Here is an 11,018-nt window from a genome sequence, read left to right as displayed (position 1 = left end):
AAACCCACTTTGGACTTCCCAAATCTTTGTTTCTGTTATTTTCATTACCCTACGAATAAGTATTTTTGAATATATTTTACTTACAGTGCTTAATAAGCTAAGATATATAATTCTTACAATATGATTTATGATTTTTAATATTAAAAGCTTTATTTAAATTTTTTACAATCAGTTTAATATTAATAAAGAGTTGTCAAAAAATAAGAGATTTTCTTTTCCAAGAGGCAGAATTTTTATGATTTTTTTCGAAAATATCTAGCCAAAAGAAGAAAATGTGAAGGAGATAGTGATGTTTGATTGAGAATTTTGCAATAAAAGTATTTTGCACGTTTTTGACATTTGATATCGTACCAGCTATAATCCACATATTTCTCGCAGTTCTGATCTCATTCGTTATTTTTTATAGTTTACCCATCGTTTCTATTTTAAGAATATTTGTATTTTTTACGCAGTTACTCTTTGTTAAGGAAAATCAATTATAGAAATCATCTACGTTCGGATCCGGCAGAAAATCGGCCCAAGAAAAATGGTTTAAACAAATGGCTGCGAATTGCCCAAAATAGAACTGGCCCACCGATATTTTTTCTTGAAATTCCATCTTATCAAATCAAGCGTGAAATCAACCAATTTTATTATTGTTATAGTTTGAACTAAAGTAGAGTGCTTAAATTAAAACTCAAAACGAAAAGTGCCTGCAAAAAAAGTTGTCAACCTATGAAGAAAAAAAAATTACTATAATATAATAAATGAGATCAAGACTGTAATTGAAACACTTTATGATTTATGTAGCGTTTGATGATTTGTTGCTGCGGTGCAAAATAATAACGAGTGAAAAATTATTTTTCGTAACATTTTTAAGCAAAAAACATTACGCTCTTTAAGTTTCTCTATTTTTGATAGTGATTTTCGAATAAAATTATAAATTTGGATTTTTTAAAACTTTTTTTTGAAGTGAAACTTCTTTTGGGACACGGAAGTGAATTGAAAAAAAAAGATTGATCGTCTGACTGAACGAACGGCTTTATCTCTTTCTGTGTCTTACAAGTATACTTTCTATAGCGAATTCCTTCTGTTTCTATTCGCGTCGCCCTTTCGTGCCGTGATTTCCTCAAAAGGCTCTTCCTCGATATCCCCCTGCTGCCACGCTAAACAAAGCCTGTATGTGTTCTCTCTCAACCCCCCCTCCTCCGCTCTCTTGCTCTCTCTTTCTCTCTATATTATTCCTTAGAGGAAATTAGACGACACGTATTTTTTCAATCTCAATTTTTTTCTAAGAATTTACACGTTTTTGAATTTTAAGCTTTGTTTTTCAAAATCCCCGAAAACATGTTTTAAACGTCTATATCTTTTGATCTAATTGAGGTATCTATTAGTTTCTGTTTGATTCTAATAGCAAGAAAATAAAAAAATGATTCAATATTAATAGAATGACCATGGTTTTTCTGGAAAATGAAAAATAGATTTTATCCAAAAATCCAGTTCTTATTTTTTTACCAATTTGTTCTTAATTTGTGTTTTGATACTAAAGATATCTTGTAATTTTGTTATTTCCTAAATACCTTCGTAGCTAGGAGAATTCTTTTTTCTTACAATCGAATTTTCTACTTTTTCTTGTAAGTAATGACAGATAAGAAAAAATGTTAGAATAAAAGTTTGCACGTCTAAAAAAGTTCTATTAAAAAATTTTCTTCTTCTTTTGCAATATCTTTCACAATTTACGAGAAAAATTCACAAATTACATTTTTATGAGAAAAAAAGTTCTCCCAGCTCCAAAAATGGATTAATCTCCATGATACTGATAGGATGCCTTTATTCTGTCAGTAGAACATTTAAAAAACATTTAAAACAATAAAAAAAGTAGGGTTTTCCAGACAACAATTTTTTCTATATTTTTAAAATTTAAAGAAAATAATGAAAAAAATGTCTTGGAAACCCCACCTTCTTTACTTTCCTAAATATTCTTTAAAAGAACTATTTTAACTTGAATTCTTTTTACAGTTTAAAATATAAATATTTTTGCATTGAAAATTCTTAAAAATACGGCACTCTAATTGAAAGACACAAAAAATTAAAGCCTATTAAATTAGAACTTTTTAAATTAAAATACTTAAAAAATAAAATTATAATTTTCGAATTCCTTTTTTCTCAACAAAAAAAGAATATACGGTAATACAACAAACAGTCCTAATAGTGATTAGTTTCAGATCGTAAGAACTAAGATAAAAAAAGTTTTGGTTGGCATCTGAAAAGTGAAAAAAAGAATTTGAAATTGGTTAATATCTTCTGTTCTCTTTTTTTTATTTTAAAATTAGAAAATTATTCCTAATCGTGTAAACATTGTGGGGAATTTTTTATGATTAAAGTTTTGACTAGCAAACAATAATGTAAAATTATAAATTTGAAAGAAAATTTGATTTATTAATTGAAATTTTTTTAATATGCAAAAAAACGTGTTTTTTTTTATTGACTTAAGTACACTTATTTGGAAAAACGTGAAAATTTTAAAACTCTCAGCATTAAAAGGGGTTATTATTTACTTTCATGACCAATAATTTTTCTCGTGATTCAAGAATAGCAGAATTTGTTATTTTTTTGCGATTTTAGAATTTTTAAACTTCACAAAAATTAATTTTTCGATGAAAGCAAAAATTCTACATATTAAAAAAATCATCATAATTTAATTTATTTTTAGTAAAATTACACAAGTATTGCTTTTTTCACCTGCTGCTGCTATGCATAAGAGCGTAAAGAATGTTGTGTTGCGCGAAAAAAACACATAAATTCAACAACAAAAAATGACAAGCTGAGATGAAATATGAAAAATGAAAAATTGTGTACAATATTATGTGCCATATAAAACGTTTTAGTTCGTGCACATAACATATCGTTGTACTTATGGTAAAGTGCATGTGCAGGGACGTATGGATATGTAAAAAAATGAAAATGAACATCAAACAATTTAGAGTATTAGTAAATATAGGATAATCTTCCTCTGTGTTTAACATCATGTTATAATATTAAGGAAATAAATTAATTTCAATTCCTTTTTCATGCTACGACAGAGTGGCACAAATACCTTTAATTTTCATATGGCTTGCGGAATCAAACTGCATTTTTAAATGCCGTATGTTCTGTATTTGAGGTCACTTAACTGCAAATTGCGTCATAAATAAGTTGTTCAAACGCTCATATTAGAGGTTTTTGAAAAGATCGTTTCCGACTTACTTTTCATGGGAAAATATTCTTGAAAGTTTTATCGTTGGACATGTAACTGCAAAGGTCTCGTAAAGGAAAGTGATAAAATATAAAAGACTAAAAAACATAAAAGTAAGTGTAAAAGGACAAATGTAGCAACTGTGAGAGACAAACACGTCGTGGAGGACAGGATTTATGAAGAAAATTTCATGGAAGGATGTATCCGTGACGGGCATGTCTCTTGGATGAGATGCGAGATTTCCGTGCATTTGCCTCTAAGCGTCGAGTCGTGATGGAAATTCATTTTAGCTACGCTATGTATTTACATACTTATATACAAACGCAGTTCGCGTACTTATTATAAGCTGAGCTTATTTAGGATACGACAGAAAACAAATCGAAAATGACGAAGGGAAACCATCTTTGACAGGTAATTTGCATGTGCCATTATTTTGTCCTAATTTGAGAAGCATATATCACAGGCAATTTTATTTTCCTTCAAGAAAGATGTTCCGTAAAATGTAGACAGTATAAGGCTTGCAGGAAATTTTACGTCGTTTTTTTGGTTTAAAACTGAGCTTGATTTTTTTACTTGTAAGAGCGTAATCTTTAGGGTTTGAAAATAGTGACTCATTTAAAATATTGATCTTCGAAATTATAAAATATCAGTGTTTTTTTAAATCAAAATAATTTTAACATACTTATACGTAGTGTATCTTAATCAATAATTATATTAAATTAATTATTTCACATACGCTTCTATTTTTAATTAATGATAATCTAAAGTAACATCATTTTCTAGTGTAGGGTGGTCTCTCATAGTTTTTACGTATTTGTGAATTTTACTACTGTTAAATAAATATTGTAGAGGAAATTGTAAATTTTAAGTATCCAATACTTGACAGCTACGGGCCTGTGGTATAAAACACATAATTTTTCAAGTATTTTATTGCTCTAAATTTGAATTTACAACTTAATTTTTCACGGAAAATCTTTTAGACATTGTGCAAAATGATATCGATAATTGTTCCTCAAAAGTAAGATATTTTTTATATGTTTGTTAACGATGAATCCAATGATCTTTTGAACTTTTCGATAACTCTATTGGTTCTCGAGATAATCACAAGAAGCTACAAAAAAAAACACACACAAACACACACGAAAAATAGTGTTTTGATAAAACCGTGGTAGTAAAAATAACGAAAAAATTTTAAACAACGAATTTGTGATTTTCTTCGTTTTTTAATTCAGAAAAAAAAGAAATTGATTCTACCATACACCATTTTTGAAATATATTTTAAATTTTATGTGTATGGTAATTTTGGCATTAAAACCCTTTTATAACGCATGGAATTTTCGTTTTTCGCGGGATGTATAACGACTGAAAAATTACCAATTCCAAAACCCTCGTAAAAAGCCGTTATGAAAACTTGCATAATTGCTGCGCTTGCGCTCTTTGAGCAAAATTACTCTTCCTAGCAGCGCTTGCACATTTTTCTTGGAAAGTACTTTTCAGTACTGCCGGAATCATATCCTTACTTCATTATAAGTTGGTGCTTGACATGTTGATTATTTATTATAAATTATTGAAAAATTACCATAGTTTACCAAAAATGGGGGTAATTTTTAGATACCTGAATTTCCCGATAATTTTTAGTTTTTTCCAAAAAGCATTCGGCAATTTATCAATTTACCGAAAATTCATAAAGTTGACACAACTTTGGATATTTAAAAATTTACTGAAATTTTCAGTAATTATGGAAAAATTTACGATAAATTTCCATCATTTTTGGAAAATTTGTTCTTACTGTTTCCCACAACAAAAATTTCCTAAATTCATTTAAAAATATCATTAGCTGAAAGTGGACAGTTTCAACTCATGTGAAGTTTATAGTACTTGCCATGTCTTTATTTCATTTTCGGTTCATATTAGACATGCTTACTGTTCGCCTCCGACTCGCTTACAATTCTGACAGCAAACTTAGCGCTTGTGTTGAAATGCCTAATTCTTAATCTAGTAGCAAAATATACTATTTCAATAGCGTTCACATAATTTAAAAAAATTTGTTTTTAAAAGAAAAATTTTGTTTCATGGTTTTCGTGAGAGATTTCTCCTTCTTTCGAAACCCATAGGAAAATTTTAGATATTAAAGATAAAAGTTTCTATGTTTAATGATATTATCATTAATTATTCGTGAAAAACGATACCAAATATTTATTTAAAGAAATAGAAAGCAAAATAGTAATTTTCTGATAAAAATGGATATATTTTGAAAACTGTGGACAATCCTAAAAATGTAAGTGCTAAGAAAATGGTGTTAAAGAAAATGATCATTATTATTTTGTACAATGATTTAAAAAATTTCATCTAAAACTTCAGTTTCAAATAACTTTTAAGTATCAGCTGGTGGAAATAAATGCTGTCTAGATTAGAGTTCTGATGTTCAGGTAAAATTTTGTTGACTAGTGCTATTTTAAGATGCCAAATTTAAAGATTGTAAATCGAAAATATTATAAATTATACGCCTTGCAAATTTGCATAAAATGCTTAAATATTTCGAATTGAACGTTAATTAATTAAGATTTTTAAAAATCACATTTTTTCAATTTGAACTTTCGAAAATGAAATTTTGTATATTTACGAAGGATAACGAAATGAAGCAATTATAAAAAAGTCTTAATACCGAAAGTTTTGAAATATGTATAACCAAGAGAAAAGTTTTGTTTACATTAAGAGCTTATTATTCTTGATTCGAAAACACAAATTTGAATCAGAAAAATATTGGGTTGATGTTAAAAAATCTTGACGGTTTTTAATCAGGTGTTTAATAATTGTGAATATGTGAATCTTTTGTTGCTCTACTTGCCCAATCAAGAACCAAAGTTAAACGACTTTTTAATAATTAATAAATAATGGCCCATAGAGCAAACCATTCACATCGTCTTAAATTTTGGTTTGAGTATGAGCAAATTATATTTGATTCAAACAAATATGCTAGTGAGTGTAGAAATGTATGCCAAGTTAAACATAAGCTAAACATCACCTCGTTTGTTGAGGATAAGTTTTTGAAAAGATAACGAGAAAAAATATTTAAATTCCTTTTCAACTTCTTTGCTTCCGATTTACATTTAAATTCAAGGTTCATTTTCATAAGTCAATTTTATTTTTGCAGTAATAATGTAAATTCGATAAAATGACGTATTCTTCTCTCGTAGTGTTAGAAAATTAAATTATATATGAGGGGTGAAAGCAATGAGCTTCCAAGTTTTAACTCTACCTTCTGGCTGTATTTCGCGATCGTTGAATCTGGAGTTTACATAAGGTGTGGTACTGATTTTCACCCCTTAACTACTTCTATATACTATATGTAGATACGAACGATATCAGAATTCGCATTCCTTATTAATATCTTTCTGTTTACTTAAGGTTGATTTGATTTCGTAATAAGATTTCAAGTAATGTACTCGCCAAATTAGAAGCAAATAAATTTGAGATAAAATCAACTTCTGATATTCACGGAATAAAACAATTATTTAGAAACTTGTAGATTAATAATCCAGAATGAACGAAACTATATATTACGTGGACTGAACTTAAAGTAATAATTCTGAATAATTATAACATTCACAAATATATATATATATTAAAACTGAGAGACCAACAAGAGAAGAAACCAAAAATGGTTTGAAAAGAACTAGCTTTTTAATCGCAAATGTCTTTTTACAAATATTGAAAATAATTTGAATCTAGCATCCAGTTGCACGAAAAATTCCGTGCATATATAAACACACATTCCAACTGGTGTTAAAAAGCAAAATAATTTCCCTTCTTCGTGGTTCCCCAATTACAATTTCCCAATTTAAACCACTGTTTTCAATTTTTTACAATACAACTTTTTCATTGATCACCTCATTACAAATTTTTATCTTTATTTTGTTATCCTCAATATATGGAAACTTTATAAATTTAGATTCTTGAATTTAAAAAAGGTTTAAAGAGGAAATAAAGAGACGCAATGTATATTATTCTGAGCACATAATATGTATTTATCTTTATAACACAATATTAAAAAAATATATGCTTTTATATGAAAACTTTTTTTTATATTGAAGAAATAATTCTTCGTTATAAACATAAAGCCCGAGAAAAAGATTTTTTGTGTGGTTGATGACAGAAAGCACCTCAAGAAAATAAGGCTCAAAGAAAAAATATTTTTAAAATTATATATTTTTGAAAAAGGATCTTCGCCTTTGCTACGCTGGAAATAGAACCACAGAACTTCCGATTACCGATCGGGTGCTTTTCCCTTAAGCTACTAGAGAGGACGAAAGAAGAATCCTTTTTCAAAAATATACGAATTAATTTGCCAGGTGTTACATATTCAAATTTTTCAAGGAATCTGTATTATAATCAAAGAATAACATAAATTTTCAACGTCTTTTCAGACTAGATGGGGGAAATTCTTCTTCTTTCGATCTCTAGTAGCTTAAGGGAAAATCACCCGATCGGCAATAGGAAGTTCTGTTCTTCTATTCCCAGCGGAGCAAAGGAGAATCTATTTTTTAGAAACAATTTATTTAAACAAAATTTTAATTCATAGATCCATCTCGTCTTAAATTCCGTTAAGAAATTTATTTATTTTCTGATGACAATACAGATTCGCTGGAAAAAACAAGAAGCATTTTTCACAATATATTTCAATGAGAGAAAATTGCGAATTAGGTGAGAAATCCCAAATGTAATGGCTGTTTTCTTTTTTTTCACGGCGGTAGAGTGGTCTAACAAACGGAGTTTCCCCATTTTTCTAATTTTTCAATCTTCCGGTTAGAGAGAAAAAAAGAAAATTCACTATAATATTGAAAAATGTATTCCTTGATGCCAAGCTATTTGATTTTAGCTATATTTGAAGAGAAGTGAACCACTGAAAAATATTTCAACATTGTGGCAAAAAAAAGGAATTTCCTCATTTTTCTAACTTTTTACTCACTGATAACAAAAAAGCAAAACGAGTTTCATTTTAAAATGTACATTCAGCTGTCAAGAACATTCAACCAATGCTATCTCCGAAAAAAATCGGGCTACCGAAAAAGCTTTCAGCACATAATAATTGTGGTCTAGGAAAAGAAATTTCTTTATTTTTATTATTTTTTAAACTCTGAGAACAAAAAGCCATCAACATGGCATAACAAATAATTTTTTAATTGGCATCTTTATGTTTAGACCTTCGATTTAAGAAATCTTTGAAGACTATCGAGATGAAAGAAAAGGTTTCAGCATATTGATATAAAAAAAACGCAATTTTCCTATAATATTTAAAGAAAGAAAGCTATGATATAGTAAATTTTACAAAAAGTTAATCCAAGGCGTGCTCGCTATTAATACATTTAATCATTTGTTACTAGGATTTATTTGATGAAATAAGATATAAAAATTCAGAACTATATATGATTTTCATAATTTAATTTTGAATTACCGACCCTTAAAATAAACAATCTTTTTTTGAAATGGAAAAATACTTTTTAAATATTTTAATAAACAATAAATATCTTTAATTTAAGTTCAAAAAATAATATAAATGCATCTAAAGCAGGTCCTTACCCTTCTTGGAAGTTCTAAATGAATCATCTTTAGGCACATATTGAATGTCGTACACCAAACTGGTGTTAGGAAGAAGACTTCTGTCCTTGTTGATTCTGTAGACAGCGTATTTGAAAGCTAACTCTGTAGGACTATCCTTCTGATCTTCGGTAAAAATAGCGCCTAGAACAAAAACAAATAAATTATAACTACTTTTTTGTCAATAAAAATGCATTTTTAAATAGTAAATCGAGAGTTACTAAACTATTAATCCTAAAACGAAGTGTGAACATAAATACACTTTTTTAATTTTTATCCTCTACTGACAGCTTTTAAATTAATCACTGTACTCCTCGCAAATAATCCGACTCTCAGTAATCTCACAGACTAAACTTCGAGTTTTTTCAAACTGATAAATGTATTTCCTCTCTGAAAACCTTTGTCAGCCCATTGAATTTTTAATTTCTGCAATATTGATTTTAACTAAAGACCCATACCTTCATTATTTAAAGTTTAGCTATGTAATCTTTGTGAGTATAATTACTTTAAGATAGCCGGAGGAAACACAGGAGAAATTTACTCTTCGATCATTTGTTCTTGTCGAGTTGAATCAGGCCACTTTTAATAAATTAGCTTCTGCTCTTGCTCGTACTACTTGTCACAATAATCTTATCATATTTTACGGCATTAAACGTTGGGCGCTCAAGCGTTCTTATAGAAGAAAGTTGCATATAAAATCCTTCTTTAAAAAAAATTAAATGCATGCTTCTACTGAAAAACTAATCATTTCTACAAACAATATCGTCATTTCAATTTGTACGGACAAAAAAGCCATTCTAACCGGTGAGTCAGCCTATAGTACGGACGGAATCATGTAGTCACTTCAAATGACTGATGTTCTGGCAGAAGAAGTGACTGATTAGTTAACTATATTAAAAAAGTTAATTATTTCTAAATTAAAATTCTTTATTATATTCCTGAATGTTAATCAATTAATAAAATCATAAATAAATGACTGATTATAACAATCAAAACTACGAATTCGATACAAATTTCTTAATTCATATTTTTTTGTTAAAGATTCAACTAATTGATTGAAAGTTGAACCGCTTTGTTAAAAATTCATTTTTATGGTTAGCATGAACTATTTTAGTTAAAAATTTATTTCTGCGATTTAATATGCATGTTTTTCGTATATTTTGTTTAAAAATCGTCTTGATTGATAGAAAATAAATCATTTTGGCTGAAAATTCTTTTTTAAAAAATTAAAGTGTTCTTTTATTTAAAATTAAAATATTTTCTGTTGAAATATCAACTTACACATGTTTTGTTAAGAATTCACCTTTTTTTTATAGAAAATTTCACTATTTTTTAAAGTGATCTGTTTTATTATAAAAACATTTTTCTTGTTAAAGATTCATAATTTCAGTTGCAAATTCATCTCCCTGATTAAAAATGTAAGTATTTTGTTGAAAATTCGGCGTTATTGTAGTGAAAATTATTTTTTTAAGTGAAAATTTAACTATTCTATTTTTCATTGAAAATTTAGATGTCCTAGTTTTTCTTGTTGCTTCTTTAGCAATTATTGAGCTTTTATTCTTAATAATTCGTCTTAATATCTTGTAAGTAAATTTATTTTTTTGGTAAAAAAATGTATTTTGTTTCAAATTCCACTCTGGTTGAAAGTCAAACTGCCTGGTTAAAAAATTAATGATTTAAGTTAATGATTCATCATTTAAATTTGGTGAAAAATTGGTCACTTTTTGTTGAAAATGTATCTTTTTCAGTTAAAAATTCGACTTTTTGGTTGAAAATGTATTCGTTCTTTTCGTTAAAAAAAATTTTTAGTCAAAAATTCATTTGAATTATATTCATAGATAAGTTTGTTTTTATTTTTTAGGTATCTTAAATAATTAGGCAATCATAAATGTTGTATAAAAGTGATATTTTTAAAGATTTTTATAGCAGTGTGTCCTTGATGTGTAAGATCCCCAAGAACATCAAAATTCAACTCACGTATTCACCTTAATTATCGACAGGTCAGTCCGCAAATTGTAACTCTCTAGAGGACGTGATCCTTCGTAGTATTCCCTTTTCCATCTAACTCTGTATTATTTGTTTGAAGAGTTTTGTTAAAGATAAACGTAGACGGTATCCTTGAATTGTGTGAAACCCCTCTAGAGTCGATAAAAACTTTAAATTTACTGGAAAACTCACCAAGAATGCTTTGGAAAAATACAAGATA

General features: G+C 28.0%; 1 protein-coding gene across 1 annotated transcript in view; it reads right to left on the bottom strand.

The window, feature by feature from the left end:
* LOC117178453 (glutamate receptor ionotropic, kainate 1-like) overlaps positions 1-11,018 on the bottom strand; it is an 87,949-nt gene that overhangs the window by 42,812 nt on the left and 34,119 nt on the right. Inside the window, exon 2 of the mRNA XM_033369879.1 lies at positions 8,795-8,956. Within this exon, the coding sequence (XP_033225770.1) occupies positions 8,795-8,956 (162 nt within the window). The remainder of the gene's footprint in view (positions 1-8,794; positions 8,957-11,018) is intronic.

This window comes from Belonocnema kinseyi, chromosome 8, assembly GCF_010883055.1.
Source record: "Belonocnema kinseyi isolate 2016_QV_RU_SX_M_011 chromosome 8, B_treatae_v1, whole genome shotgun sequence".
NCBI lineage: Eukaryota > Metazoa > Arthropoda > Insecta > Hymenoptera > Cynipidae > Belonocnema > Belonocnema kinseyi.
This window is presented reverse-complemented; position numbering and strand designations above follow the sequence as displayed.